Source organism: Rhopalosiphum maidis, chromosome 2, assembly GCF_003676215.2.
Source record: "Rhopalosiphum maidis isolate BTI-1 chromosome 2, ASM367621v3, whole genome shotgun sequence".
Taxonomy (NCBI): Eukaryota; Metazoa; Arthropoda; class Insecta; order Hemiptera; family Aphididae; genus Rhopalosiphum; species Rhopalosiphum maidis.
This window is the reverse complement of record NC_040878.1, coordinates 25,949,250-25,965,177: the sequence shown is the minus strand read 5'-3', so window position 1 is coordinate 25,965,177 and position 15,928 is coordinate 25,949,250. Positions and strand designations below refer to the sequence as shown.

Here is a 15,928-nt window from a genome sequence, read left to right as displayed (position 1 = left end):
TTAAAAACCACTAACCCATTATTTATTCATTAAATGTTAGGGACAGTTCAAGCAGCGACCTGGGCCAGGTCACCTGACATTATGTGTCTATTTTATTGAAAATTAATCAATTTTTTAAACAACTCATGCTCTATGTATGTTTTCATTGTTTAAATATATTTCAAATCAATGGTACCTATTCCTTATATTACCTGTACTAAATATAGATTTGCATACATGTATATTTAACTGGGCATATTTAAGCCGTGACCCCCAAGTTAAGTCGAAGTTGGGGGGAGGGGCCACAGGACCTGTACCGTTACATTAAAGAGAACCTCTAACTTTTACAAGCCCAAGGAACACCAAGCTTCATGCTACGCCAGTGATATTTAACCATGATATCACTTAAGTTTTCCCTCGTTTTTTATTACTGAACAGCGGAGCCAATTCATATAGGTATGTTTATTGATCGAAATCGTTTAATTGGAGATTACACTATTTCAAAAACCCAGATTAATTTTAAAGGTTAACATTTATAATAGGTCAATAGGTGAGTAAATGGTAGGTAGGTATGTACTCATAAAGTCATACATGGGCGAATGTAAACTCCGCCAGAATCCGGTTAAAATAAAAAGGTAATAAAAGGTCAAATGTAAACTCCGCCAGTTTTTTTTCTTACCCATAAAGGGGTATATATGTAAACTCCGCGGAATCAAAAAAATTAGAAACAAAAAAAAAATGACAGTGTTACAAGACGCTATTAATAGATACACTAATGGAGTATGGAGTAATATAAGACTTAGAATATTTATAAATTGTATCACATCATTTTAGTTTACATACATGACATAACTATATATTTTTGGATTATTAGGTATAACGATTATTTATTATGATTTTTTTGAAATGACTATAAAAAAAAATTAGCTTTCCAAAAAATCTTTAAAATTGAATACAAAGTTTATTATAAGTTGTACTTATCGTAGTAAAAAAAAATAAAAAATCGTAAGTCACAATTTTTGTTTATAAGCATTTAAAGTTCAAATGTTTACAAAATATATCAAAATCGCGAAAAATTGCAAGGAATTTTGAAGTTGAAAATTCGTAAAATTTTTGTTATTTATACCTAAGGTTAAAAAACCCAATAAAAGGTTATTCATAAGTTTTCCTTAAGTACCTAACTGAAAAAAAAATTCCAGCATCAATATAGAAAACATTTTATGAGCGTATGAAATTTAATTTTTTATGAAATCGCGTAAAATAACGATATGTTACAATTTAAATATAGGTAATAATATAATATATCCTACTAATTATCATATAGACTAACAAATCATCTCTGTTCAGAATCGTTTTTGGTATACAATAATACCTGTCATTGCATTCAAATTTAACACATCCATTATAGTGACCTAATCTCCATCTCTACTATACAGCAGAGCGATACCCACTTATTGCCTACCTTTTTTATTATGATTTAAATATTTAATGTGAACGATATGATATTATATTATATTATAATTTTTTTTTAATAATATATCATTAATTTTAGGTGTATGAACAAATAGGACCCGGGTCATTGAGATCCCAACCAAACCTTTGGTAACAGCGTGGATCTAGTTGTCTTGAGATCTATTTGTCATCTCTTGATCAAAATGTCTCACTAGTAAAAATGTATTAATTTAATTAATATTTAAGTTTTAACTAATAAATTAAATTGATCAAATTTGAGTTTTGACGAATATTGTATACAATATATAATAAGTATTTTATTTATATTATGGCATTATTTATTCACAAATTTCATTATTTACTTGCAGAAGCCGACTGGCTTGGTTAACAGTACCTAGTTGTATCATAGTTGGGTAAAATAGACTAAACAAGTTTTATTTTTTAAATTCATTTTGAAACATAATTTTTTAATAACAACGTAGTCTTTTTAACAACTTGAAACTATGTAAAAAAATGTTTTAAAAAACATGAATGCTTTTTGAAATAATGAGTGTTTTATGATAAAAGAATCACCCTGTATACGTAAATAATTGCGGATGTGTATAATTTTGTAGGTATTCCCACCTAAATATTTTTTATTCATAATGTAATAGTGATTGATATTTTGAATCAGTTAAAAAAGTGAAAAATAGAAGTTAGTAAAATTACTATATAAAAAATTTTTTTTATTTATTAAAATTAAAATGTTTCAGCATATTACATGCTATTACAAGTTTGATTACCTACCAATCACAAGTTATAAATTACAATTTTTAATTGCAGTTAATTATTGATCTTTGTCTTCGCTTGATTCAGAAAGAAGGAGATCTTGCGGTAGACGTGATTTAAACACCGATTTTTTGTTTCGTTTCCCAGGTTATAAAATATAATTGTATATTTACATCAAGGTTATTGAATTTAATTTTTAGTCTATCTCGGAGTAAAAGGATTCCTGTATCATTATGAATTTTTCTATTTAATAAATTTTAATAATGCTTAAATTTAAAGAAAAATCATAACACATAAAGTTTATAATCGTAAATCTCTGATCGTTGTGATCTAGAAGTTGTTTTTTGCGAGATTATATTACTTCACAACTTCACACTACGGCCAAAGGACAGAGACGGCTTAAAAACTGTTGCCACAAAATTAAACTATACTACTATAGAGATGCGTTACTGCGTTACTAACCACTATGTCAATTAAATAGGTTGAAATTGAATACTATATGTACTTATAGACCTATGTTCTTATAAGATTAAATACTAATTTAATTTAGTTCAATGCAATATGCAAGTGTATTATTCACTATTGTACACATTTGAGGAGGGAGATTCTTAATTTTTCGCACCATTTTGCAAATTCCTGTCCATCAGTCTCATTCAACTGCTGCTACAGTAATACACTTTGCAGTACCCATATCTGGTCGCATATTTTTCTCATCGGTTTCAAATTGTTTTCCGGTGTATTCTTACAAGTAGTGTTCTCTTCGATAGTTCCAACTACTAACTATTAAACCTATTTCACCGCCTTTTCTCTTGCAATAAGCTTTGAAAATATTTTAATGATTTTATAAGTCCTTAATTTTTAATAATTGATTTATATACTCATAAATAAAAAAATAAAACAGTAATTCATTGTATAAATATGATTTTCAATTTATTCACATTTTAATAACAAATCAATATATATATATATATAATTGATATAGACATGGAGTTTACAGGATCGTGAATCTCTGCAATCACTGTGATCTAGAAGTCGTATTTTACGAGATTATAAAACATCACAGTTGTACACTAACTAATAACTACTAAGGGACAACAGATTATTTAAAAGCTGTTACCTGAAAGTTGAAACTTTACCACTAGAGATGCGTTACTTACCATAATGTCATTTATACAGATTGAAGTTGAGTTCAATGTATATTTTATAGACCTTTACCTAGTTTTATATGACTTACTACTAATTTAGGTAAATTATGCCATATGCAAGTGTACTATACACCTACATTTTGGGGAGAAGGATTCTTGATTCTTATGACCATTTTGCAAATTTCTGTTCATCCGTCATATTTTACTGTTGCTACAACACTCTTTAGTACCTATATGGCTATATCTAGTTGCTTATTTTTTTCAGTCTTCTCGGAGTATTCTTACAAGTAGTGTTCTTCTCGATGGTTCTAACTACTTATTGTTGAAACTATTTTAGTGCCTTTTCTTTTAAATCTCTCTTGCAATAAGCTTTGAAATTTTTTTTAACGATTTTCTAAGTCGTTAATTTTTAATAATTGATTTATATACTCAAAAATAAAACAATAATTCATTATATAAATACGATTTTCAATTTATTGATATTGTTATTAAAAAATAACAAATCAAGGTATATATTGATATAAATTTAAAAAAAGATCAATTATTTTCAGAAAAAAATTCGCCAAATGGGCTAACAATAGATATAATACATTTTGATAAATAAAACAGTGTACAAAATGGTATAAACAATTATGATAAGTATAGAAAGGTGAAACGAATAAGATAAAAAATGATCCGGAAAAAAACTTGCCATATGGGCTAACATGATGAGTAAATAGGTAAAATACATTTTCAATAATAAAAAAATGAAACAATGTATATAAATGAAAAAAAAAATAAAATTTGAACAACAAGAAAACAATGATAATAATGATATAACAATAAAACAATAATAACAAAAAATGGAAAAAAAAACATCGGCAGAATGATACGAGATGGCGATTCGGTGCCAAAATGCAGTATGTTATAGGCCACTGGTCGCCTCCGCAATGTTTTCCGACCAGCCCACGAACAGACGAGTGACACGAGATCGTTTCGCTCGGCCGCACGATACGACGACCACTAGACGGCAAGTCGAGGCCCGACATCTTCGGCCGCGGGAGCGATGGTTGTCGGCGAGCGGGCTGGTGCGCGTCAAACGGCGGTGCAGACGGCGACTCCTGTACGAGCGACGGAGACCAAAACGGCACGGGGCGAGCGAAGAAGATATTTTGAGCCTGCGGAATCGGCGGCCACCGGATGGACGCGACCCGGCCGGCTGCGGTCCGCTTCGCGACGAAAAAGAGAGTGATGTTCTCCGCCTCGTCACTTTAATTTTTTCGTTAATATAGTTGATTATTTAAAATTAATAAGTTAATATGAACACTTCAAAGTCATAGGAGTTTTATTTCAAAACTTAATGTGTGAATGAACTATTTATATATTAAATAAATTATATTATATTAATCAATCTAGATTTATGATTGATTACATCACAGAATATTACATATAGATCAATCACTGCTTAAAATGATAACATAATATGTTGAAAATAATACAGATATCCAATTGTTTTAAGAATAATATAATTTAGTTTATTTGATAAAATACTTCGTGCGCGTGTAATAGTGCATATTACAATTCATGCTAGTTGCACATTGTATACAGATTAATCAATTGGTAATTTTAGCTCTATTTAATATTTATATAACTACAAAATAATTTATTCTTTAATTCCTATTTTATTTAAATATTGTGCATACTTATATACAAGAAACATATAATAAAATTACAAAATTTACCTTTTTATATTTTTATATGTATGTTTTTATAATAATAGACTTGCATACATTAAGCTCTTATTTTCATTCATTCAGCACTATTTTTTATTACCAATAAAGAATTTGTTACATTTATTTTATTATATTTTGTATCTGATCAATTTATGAAACTTTCAAAATCAGTACTATTTTTTTTTTAATAATTTTGTTGTAATACTGAATCTGTTATGTAATATGTTTTTTGGATTTTTAAATTATAGCTTCAGAATTAACCATTACTAGTTTATTGTTTCATAGTTTAATTATTTAATTTTCAATAATATCTAAGATTATATAAAATTTGTTTTTAAGAACCTTTTGTAAAAAATTAACGTCAGGTTCTATTACTGGATAGGGTCACCCCCCCCCTGTGTACATATTATATCATGGTTGTGTATTCATTCATCTTGTGTGTGTCTGATTTGTTTATTATGCATTGAAGCATACATTTTAAATATTATTTTAAGAATAATAATAATAACAAAAAATGTCCACCTTTTGGTAGATATGTAAAAACAAATAAATGTTATGAATAATTCCATATTAAAAAATTCTTTAATAGGTACCAGTATTATACATACAAATTGTGTACTTATTTAGTGTTTACAGTTTACTACATTTGCAACATTTTTTTTTTATTTTTATGTTCAAACAAATAACAATTTTATGTTATGCTTTATATTACACTTAATCCATTTTAAATTTAAAAATTACCTCATCTAATCTAATTATTTACTTGACCTCTTCCATGGTTATAACCTGTAAAACAGTAAAATAAAGATTTGTATTATACACACGAATACATGGCTATATTAATAAAATAAAACATTGATTTACATTTATTAACAATCAATGTAATGTGTTTGGGGGGGGGGTGTAGGGTGCAAAGCCGCCACTTAATTAATTTATTATAAAAATGCTATAGAGTTGAAGTCCTCCTAACTTAAAGGTCTAGTTACGCCTATATGATGGCGTCAGTGGAGGAGGTCCGGACCCCCCGCGGCCACCGTTAATACGGCACTGATAAACGGTTAGTATTAGATAATTAGATCGGTCTATTTAGAATTTTACAATATCCGCTGCCTTATAGTTTGACTTGAGTTAATGTTTTCCCGACTTATTTGAGTTGTATGTTGTATTATATATTTTTATTGAACTTAACCTGTTAATCTGTTAACTTGTATCTCATTTCAAAACCTAATGTAGGTAGGTACTAAAATAAATAATAGACACAATCAAAATATTACTACTTATATCGGCAATCGGCTATATCTATGTTATGGTGTAAAAATTAATTAACATTTAGAATTACAAAAATTACAACAATACAAAATGTAATGTGTAAGTAGGTAGTAAGTAGTAATATTTATATGTAGTATACACAAAAGCTTTACCATAAGGCCTCTGTCCCCTGAATTTTGTCGACCTGAGAAAAATAGACCTACTCCCCTTCCCCATCATTGACGGCCCGTTGAAGCTGAGATGATTAAATAAATGTAATAGTAAAATACCTATACTCTATAGTGTATAATAAAATAGTAGTTATATAGGAATTAGGAAATGGGACAAAAAATAATATAAGTAGGTACAATGTACAAATTAACTATATTTTTGTCACCTAGGTATATTATATACATTTTTTGTTAATTAAAATGTAAGTTGTGTAAAAGCCGAATTAGATTTCATGAATTTAAAAATGCCGCCATAATAGTAAATAGATCTAGATGTCTCAAATAGACTAGGACCTATAAATGTCAATGGATCTAAATGACTCAGTATCATTTTGTCTCGGGATCTGATATCAATTCTTATCAGAATGGTTACCGAGATCTCGATAACGCAGGATCTATTTGTCAGCTTACCTTGATTTTATACTACTACTTGATTTTCTTTACTGGCGGAGTTTACATGAACTCAATTTTACCTGATTATATTCAGTGGCGGAGTTTACAGTAAAAAAAAGTGTTTGTGGCGTAGTTTACATACGCCCTCGTAAATAACTGGGATAGTCAAATCTTCATAATTTTTCGACTTTATTAGTTATTAGTGATGACTGATGTTTATGAGTTATGACATAAGTACCTACACAACTATAACTACAGAGAAATAAGAATAATATTATCAGACTTACCTAATTACTTACCACACTTGCCAATTGCCATTAAAACCTACAAATCTATAAATAATACTCTATAGACCAGGGGTCCTCAATTAATATTTTTGAAGTGCCACATTAAGGATCTGAAAATTTTTCACGGGCCATCAAAATTCTAAGTACATATTTACCATTATTTAAAAACCAATAATATTTATCAAAAATAATAATTTACAATAATAACACATATAATATTGTCATAATATGTGTTATATATTATTTGTCTGCAGGCCGGATAAAATGTGTTCGCGGGCCGCCATATGTGTGACCCATGCTATAGACCAGCGTTTCTCAACCTGTGGTACTCGTACCTCTGGGGGTACGTAAGAAGGTATGAGGGGGTACGTGAAAAAAACTTATTTCATAATATCTTATTTGTGTTATGTGTGATGTGTGAATATACGATAAATAGGCATTTGGGGTACGTAAAGCAGTGGTGAGAGATCAAGGGGTACGTACATGAAAAAAGGTTGAGAAACGCTGCTATAGACTATAACCGTGATTTAACCACTGAATTGTAAATTGGTTGGGTTAAGTGAGTAGGTAGGTAAAGAGCGCATGCCGCATAAAATCAAAATATGGTTAAATGCATGACTAAATGAATAGTCATGGTTAAATGTTAAATGTACAAATGTAGTACCTATGTATACCAACTAATGTTTCAATTAGAGCGTAAATAAATAGGTAATACATTTTTTCTATATTCATTTTGTACGAAAAGAAAACAAATTTAGTACTTCTTAGTCTTAAATAAATGAAGTTTTTAAAAATTGAATACGTCCTTTAAAAAAAAAAAAAAAATACCTGCTAGTTGTAATTTAATTCACTTATGAAAACCATTTTTAAAAATGTAAATACCACAGATTGACACTTGGTAGACTGTATGCAAATTATGAGAATCAAATAATAATTTAATATTACAAAAATGTTCATATTATAGTCGTGTATTTATACTTTTCAGTAATAGTAAGTACATGAATGTTCTGAATCCCATTCAGTTGAAGGTAGATTCAAGTAGGTACCAATAATTACTGTTTTAAAGAGTACTATTATATAAAAGTTTTAATACCTATATTATTCATTTGCATGTAATCTGTGCCCTGTGGTATTAACATTTTTCAAAATATTTTTCTTGCATAATTTAAATTAATTAAAAAACAAGGTTTTTGAAAAAAAAAATGTATTGGTTACTATTTTTTTTAATCGTTATCTATTATTCAATTGTTTTACATAATATTATGATGACGATATTTATTTTTAATTTCATATTCTTATAGAGAACTTTTTTCTGAAAATATCGATTGAAACCTGAAATTGGAACAAGTAATCAATTACTACAAAATAGAAGTACCTATTTAAAGTATTAATTTGTGGAATGAGTGGATTAAGATTTTTCGAGTTATCACTGAATACAATATTTGATATCACTCAACTCAACAAGACAACAACACGTACTATCAAATGAGTTGGTACAGTTCTATGGTTCTATAGGTACTTCGTAAACGTATATTGTTTGTACGTACATAATAATATATAAATTATAATAAATAAATATATTTTATGTATTTATATATTTTTATTTATAAGTTCTACCATTTACTAAAGAATGAAGGGGAAAAATGTATTTGGATTTAGATAATTTATAGTTTTAGATTTCAGATATCATTTAGATCTTAACATATGTTACCATTTAATTTTTGTATAGAAATTGTATTACAAAGTTGTATAAATGGATTTAAAACAATTATTTCTAACACGATCACATGATGGATACTTGGGAAAGGAGGATAATGTAAGTAATTCAAAATATGTGTAATTGTTTTACTAATTGTTTTAGTATCATAAAATTATAAAAATTACTCATATCAAATCAGAAGTGTATGCTTCTTAATTTAATTAGATATTTTTTTCTTATTATTTATTCAAATAAGTACTAAATTTAATTTAACATCATTGAATTTATATTTTTTAGAATATTCTTTTAAAATATCTAATAAGTTTATGTTTAGCAGGTTCGGATTGAGACTGCTCTAGAAACAGAAGACGAAGAAGACAATGATTTTATTATTAATGAAGAATTGAAAAATGCACTTGCTTTAGATAATTTGAAAGAATGGGGTAACAACATTAAACTGACCAAGGGGAAACCGTTTTCTGGTCTAACTCCTTCTATGTGGCCTGAGGATATTGTTGTTAGTTATACTCAATATGACAATACAACTCCACCTAGTCATCAATGGTAACTTCTAAGTTCTAATTTATTATATAAAGTTAAAATACATAATTAAGAAAAATTAGAAGAGAATTAATCAAGTATATGATGTTTTCTATGTTTATAATTCCACTGAATGCATTTATTAATTATTTTACTAAATTCATAGTAATGGTTAATTAATTTTAAATATACATACTAAATATTTAGATAAATTTATTCTAACTTATTTTTGTTAAAATGATTAAATACCTCAGAGCTCAGATTTTTTAATTTATATTTTAATTTAATTTAAATTTATTTAAGTAACATGTATGAAATCACACATTATCATTTATTATATTATTTCTGTATAAATAATTTTAAACCATGTTTATTGAAATATGTATAACATAAAGCTTTATATATTATATAAAATCCAGCTTATTTGAGTATACCACTATTCTGCTACACATTTCTGCAAAATAGCCATTAATTTAGTTAAAATTAATTTTTTTTTTTTAATATTTATTTTGATACATTTATATAATTATGTTAATTTTTAGGTTTGATGAATTTGGTTTTCGTATCGAAAATCACAATGACTCATCAAAGGAATGCATTTTAGCAGATGATATATATGAAGATCCTCAACACAGGTACTAATTATAAAATAAATATCAATATATATATATATATATGTATATAATTATTCAACCATAGTTTATTGTATAGTTTATTTATATGGTTCTGGACTTTAAGTGTTCAAACTCCAAAATAGCATTTATTTGCAATTTGTGATTTGTATTTATTTATTTTTTTTTTTTTTACGGTACACTAGTGTATTATATTATTGGAATAGTTATTAAATAATTTGAATTTTGCAATGTTCTAATAGAAATCAATGGATCAGCTATTTTGAAAATTTATATGTAAAAGAATTGTCAGAAAAAGAAAAAATAACTTTAAAACCTCATTCAGAAATATTACAGTCAATGGTTCGTCAAGGTATACCGCACTCGCTTAGACCTCAGCTATGGATGAGATTTTCTGGTATGTAAAATATTTTTATATATTATTAAGATGATATTGTGTATTACTCATACCCACAAGTGTTTTCTTTATTATACTAACATATAATTTTACCAATATTAAATTAAGAAAAATTTTATTTTTAATACTAGTTATTAGACTTATCAAATTTAAAGGTATGAATATTATCAGGACCTCACTTAGTTTTTTTTTGATATTTTAAATTTTGTAATCAAATTAAATTATCAGCTCACTAAAAATAACAGAGTATAAGAGATTCTTCCAATTGTAAAATTTGCTGTCATGTGTTAGTAAGATGGAAACAACACATGTAGGTATAATTTCCTCTTAAAATATTTAGTTTTATATTTATTCATATCTAATAAACTATTGTTTTAAAATTTAGGTGCATATTTAAAAAAACAATCACACAACATCAACTACAAAGAGATAGTAAGATCATCAAATAATGATACTTTGGTTTCATCAAAACAAATTGAAAAAGATCTTTTGCGCACCATGCCTAGTCATGTTTGTTTTAATAATCTCCAGAGTACTGGAATTCCAAGATTACGAAGAGTATTGAGATCACTAGCTTGGCTTTACCCTGATATTGGGTAATTTATACAAATTCAGTTAAACAAAATGTTTACAATGTGTTATTGGTTAGCGTCATAGAAATATTACAATAATTATTATAAAAAATCCTCAACTTAATCTCTTTTATTGTCTTTTAATCAAAATTATATATACTACACATCTTTTCAAATCTAAAATCTGTTTTGGTAGTTATGTCTTTTATTCTTTATAATTATTTTTATCTGTTGCTTTTTCAAAAGATATAACAATTTTCTTGATTAAACCATCAATTAAATACATATTTAATCAATGATTAAACTAAAAAAAATTTCTGTTAAAAATCAACCATTTTTTAAAGGTTTTATGCAATAATTTTAGTTATGTACTCATATTACGCCAGCCAATCACTACTTACTTCCTTTCTGGACAATTTGTTTTGTATTAACTAATGATAATGTTTAGTTATTGCCAAGGAACCAGTATGATTGTGGCATCACTCTTACTTATACTTGAAGAGGAAGAATCATTTTGGGTAATGTGTGCTATTGTTGAAGATTTATTACCTGCATTATATTACACAACAACTTTAATAGGTACCATACTAGAACAATATAATAATACATTTTTAATTCATAAATTTTAATATTTGTTTTATTGAAGGTGTGAAAGCAGATCAACAAGTATTGCAAACTGTATTAGGAAATTGTTTACCAGGAATTTGTCAACTTTTGCGGTTACATGACATAGAATTGAGTTTAATCACTGTTAACTGGTTTTTGACATTATTTTCCAATGTTGTTAATTTCAAAGTTTTATTAAGAATTTGGGATTTATTATTCTTTGAGGGGTCGATTATTCTTTTTCAAATTACTATTGGTCTTCTCAAATCTAAAGGTAAATGTAACTTTTATTTTTTAATAAATAATAATTAAGTGCTTGGATTTGAATGTATTTGGTATCTAATTTATAAAATGGCATTATGTGCATATTATTCTAATCCGTTTTTAATTGGCATTTTTTTTTTATTTTTAAAGTTGTTTTTAAAATTTATTTAGGAACAATAACATTAATGTATTTGCTTTTAAATATTTTTTTTGATTAAATCAAACTACATGAGTGGTTATTTTATTTTTTTTGAATTCAACACAGCTTTACTGATTTTTTTTTCTCTATAATATATTTATAACAAATTATTATTTGTATTGAAATGTAAATGTTGTAAAATAAATATTTTTAAATTGCAATTACATTTACATATAAACTTATATGTTTTGGAATATTCCTATTTTAACTAATACATTTTTATTGATTATAATTTTTAGAACCATTATTGAAAACACTTGATAATTCAGCTGATATATTCAATGCATTATCTAATATACCAGGGAATATATCCAATATTAAAGAATTATTTCAAGTGAATATCAATCAATAAATCGCTTACATTTTATTTTATTTTGATATTATTACTAAGATATTGATGATCAATCGTTTAGGTGTGTTTTGAAGTATGTCCAGAAATCACTGATGAAAAAATTGAAGCTTTACGAAGACGATATTTAGGATATCTAATGGCCGATGGAGGGGCTTTAGTTCCAAATATCAATTCTTCAACAAATCTACCTAAACAACATCTTAATAGGTTAGAAATTATTTTTATTTATTAAATAATTAATAAGTAACATATTTTTTATTCTTATTTTTTAATATTTGTTATTAGGAGACAAATTCGAAAATCTAGATCAATAATGCAAGTATTGCTTTTTGGTGATGAAATTAATGAAGATAATTCCAAAGTTATTTTAAAATGCAAAAATATTCGTCAAACAGGTCTGTCAAAATCATTATCTAGTATATTATCAAATATTTAAATACAAAATAATTATTAATAATCAAAATTATAATTATTATTTCAGAATTTTTAGTTGACTTAAGAGAAGCAATTATGCAAGTATCTCGTCATTTTGTGTTTGTTGATCCTAAACTTAGTAATCTTTCGTTAAAACCAGATTATACCAAAGAAAGTCACTCACGTGACTTAGAAACATATGCAAATGTATCAAGAAATAAAAAGAGAAGAGCTAAAGCACTTTTAGGTAAATCTTTAAATTATTAATTAATAATAATATTTTAGATATTAATAACTTATCTTACTACCAAAATACTTAAAATACAACATTTATTACATAATATGTATGATTGTAATTTGATTTAAAATAGTTTGTAGATAAATATTTTTTTAGAGATTTCTAGCATTAATTGCATATCATTTTTTTTTTTTTGTATTCGATAAATAGTAAGCCGAGTTAAAAAAATTATTATGATAATTAAGTATTAATAATATCATAAATGCAAAATTTTCGTTAAAAATTAAATTCACTTAGTATAATATTAACAGTAAAATAAATTACTTTAATAGCTAATATTTTATCAAAAAAAAAATATCACAAAATGCACTAAGTATTATAGACTGATACACAGTCTTGTCAAATCGTTTTTCGTATACAATTCTATATCTTTAAGTTAAAATTTAATATATCCATTGCCCACCTCTTCATAAACTATTATTTATTATTTTGTATATTTTATTCAAAACTGTAAAAAATATAAAAATATATGACTTGGTATACAATAATAAAACTCTAAACTAAACATATAATCTTATGGTGAGCCTTGACCAGTATGGACCATAAAACCTTGCTTACCTTATATTAGATGAACCTTATTATGTAGAACAATAATTATTTTAAAAACTGTTTGCATTTTTAAATAAATTTTAATTGTTAAAAAACATAAAATTTTTAATTTTTAATTGTCATTTTTTAAATTTCTTTTTTTAATGATAACATGCATTTTTTAATTCTTTCTAAAGCGAAATATTTGTTAAAGTAATTCAATGTAAAAAAATTAAATTTTGGACAAGTAGTTTATGAGATAAGTATTTTAAGTTTAGATGAGTGGAATGGTATGGTTCCAAGCAAAATGTTGATACACTACTCTACTCATTTAAACTTAAGATACTTATTTTTTAAGTTTGATCTTGATAAATAATAATTTTATCTACATGTATAATTATTTAATATATAATATTCTGTTGCAAAATATAAATTTTTAATTATATATTTGCAAATTGTTAGTGCTTTTTGAAATAACGAGTGTTTTACATTAAATTAATCTCTTGCTATAATAATATACACTACTATAATTGGCTTTTATTATTAGATTTTGAAAGACACGATGATGATGAATTAGGATTTCGAAAAAATGATATTATTACAATCATTAGCCGTAAAGATGAACATTGTTGGGTTGGAGAATTAAATGGTTTGAGTGGTAAGAACTAATTAGAGATGATATAAATAGTTTATACAATTAAAATAACGTACGACATACAGGATGGTTTCCTGCAAAATTTGTCGAACTTTTGGACGAAAGAAGTAAACAGTATAGTATAGCCGGAGATGATTCAATATCAGAAACTATTACAGATTTAGTTAGAGGAACTCTTTGTCCAGCTATTAAACAGGTTCTTGAACATGGAATGAAACGACCATCATTTTTGGGTAAATATATGTTGTATATTGATTGTCTTTATTCAAAGTTAATAGGTATAATAATTAATTATTTATTTTCTTAGGCGGTCCATGTCATCCATGGTTATTTATTGAAGAAGCAGCAATGACCGAAGTTGAAAGAGATTATAGTTCTGTGTATAGCAGATTAATGTTATGTAAAACATACAGATTGGACGAAGATGGCAAAGTGTTAACTCCCGAAGAAGTAAATACATGTTTTATTTAATTGAATACAATTTCAGGAATGTATGCATAATGTTTGTATTAATAATCTTTATTTTCAATATAATTGTCTAATTAAAAATATTAAATAATTCATAACAATAAATTGAATGTTTGTTTTTCAGCTTTTATATAGATGTATTCAATGCATTAACCAAAGTCATGATGCAGCTGGTTGTCAAATGGATGTAAAATTAAGAAGTCTTGTTTGTCTTGGTCTTAATGAACAAGCATTACATCTATGGTTGGAGCTATTGTGTTGTTCCGATCAAGTTGTTAAAAAATGGTGAAATAATTCTAACTAAAAAAAATGTAAATTAAAATATTTTAAATAATTATTTTATATATTAGGTATCAGCCGTGGAGTTTTGTTTGCAGTCCAGGATGGGTGCAAGTGAAATGCGAATTAAGAGTCTTATCACAATTTCCATTTAATTTAAATCCTGATTGGGAACTTCCTCCAAAAAAAGAAAATACTCAGACATTAAAAGCAGGTGTTAGAGATATGCTAGTAAAACATCATTTATTTAGTTGGGATCTTTAAAATAGTATTTAATTCCATTGTACGATAAATACATAATATTGTATGTATTTTAAGTTCTAAAATATTTATTTTTATTTATATTCCTCATAGTTATTAATTTATTAATTGTTGTTTTTTCCATTTATTTCACTGTATTATTTATTTGTGTGGCTGTGATTTTTATTTTAAAATATTTACCATTATTATAATTACATATAAATATTATAAGCTATTACTGTGTTTGTACATTTTTAATTTTAAAATGTATAAATGAGTGCAATATAAATAATAGTATCATTATTTTTGACTATTCAATTGAATGAAATAGGTTAATTTTATAATATTTAATTGTTTGTAGTTAGTCAAAATGTACAACCATATATAAATAATTATATATATAGAATTATTTATTGAATTTTGTAACATAAGTAACAGTATGTAAACTGTGTAAAGGTTACAACTCTTATTTAAGAACAAAATAAAATTATCCAATATTATACTATATTCTTGTTTTAATTTAATATTTGTAATATGTTGGTCTAAAATAAAAAATCTACGATGTTCTGGT

At 26.1% G+C, this 15,928-nt stretch overlaps 1 protein-coding gene across 2 annotated transcripts; it reads left to right on the top strand.

Moving 5' to 3' along the window:
- Nucleotides 1-8,806: 8,806 nt before the first annotated feature.
- Nucleotides 8,807-15,554, top strand: LOC113551617 (small G protein signaling modulator 3 homolog). Of its 2 annotated transcripts, none has more exons than XM_026953967.2 (16): nucleotides 8,807-9,030; nucleotides 9,251-9,477; nucleotides 9,996-10,088; nucleotides 10,328-10,482; nucleotides 10,868-11,078; nucleotides 11,503-11,633; nucleotides 11,701-11,934; nucleotides 12,363-12,457; nucleotides 12,537-12,682; nucleotides 12,761-12,870; nucleotides 12,957-13,136; nucleotides 14,263-14,373; nucleotides 14,436-14,603; nucleotides 14,678-14,820; nucleotides 14,963-15,123; nucleotides 15,189-15,554. In XM_026953967.2, the coding sequence occupies exons 1-16, from the start codon at nucleotides 8,968-8,970 to the stop codon at nucleotides 15,379-15,381; spliced, it is 2,421 nt and encodes an 806-aa protein (XP_026809768.1). In that variant the 5' UTR covers nucleotides 8,807-8,967; the 3' UTR covers nucleotides 15,382-15,554. The 2 variants fall into 2 exon arrangements, with proteins under 2 accessions (XP_026809768.1, XP_026809767.1); XM_026953966.2 differs by having other exon boundaries at nucleotides 9,248-9,477.
- Nucleotides 15,555-15,928: the final 374 nt, after the last annotated feature.

Bases quoted from the DNA above. Each gene is read 5' to 3' on its own strand.
- LOC113551617 (XM_026953966.2), top strand. From the start codon at position 8,968: ATGGATTTAAAACAATTATTTCTAACACGATCACATGATGGATACTTG. The intron at 9,031-9,247 runs GTAAGTAATTCA...GTTTATGTTTAG, and splicing joins ACTTGGGAAAGGAGGATAAT to CAGGTTCGGATTGAGACTGC. The intron at 14,604-14,677 runs GTAAATATATGT...TTATTTTCTTAG, and splicing joins GAAACGACCATCATTTTTGG to GCGGTCCATGTCATCCATGG.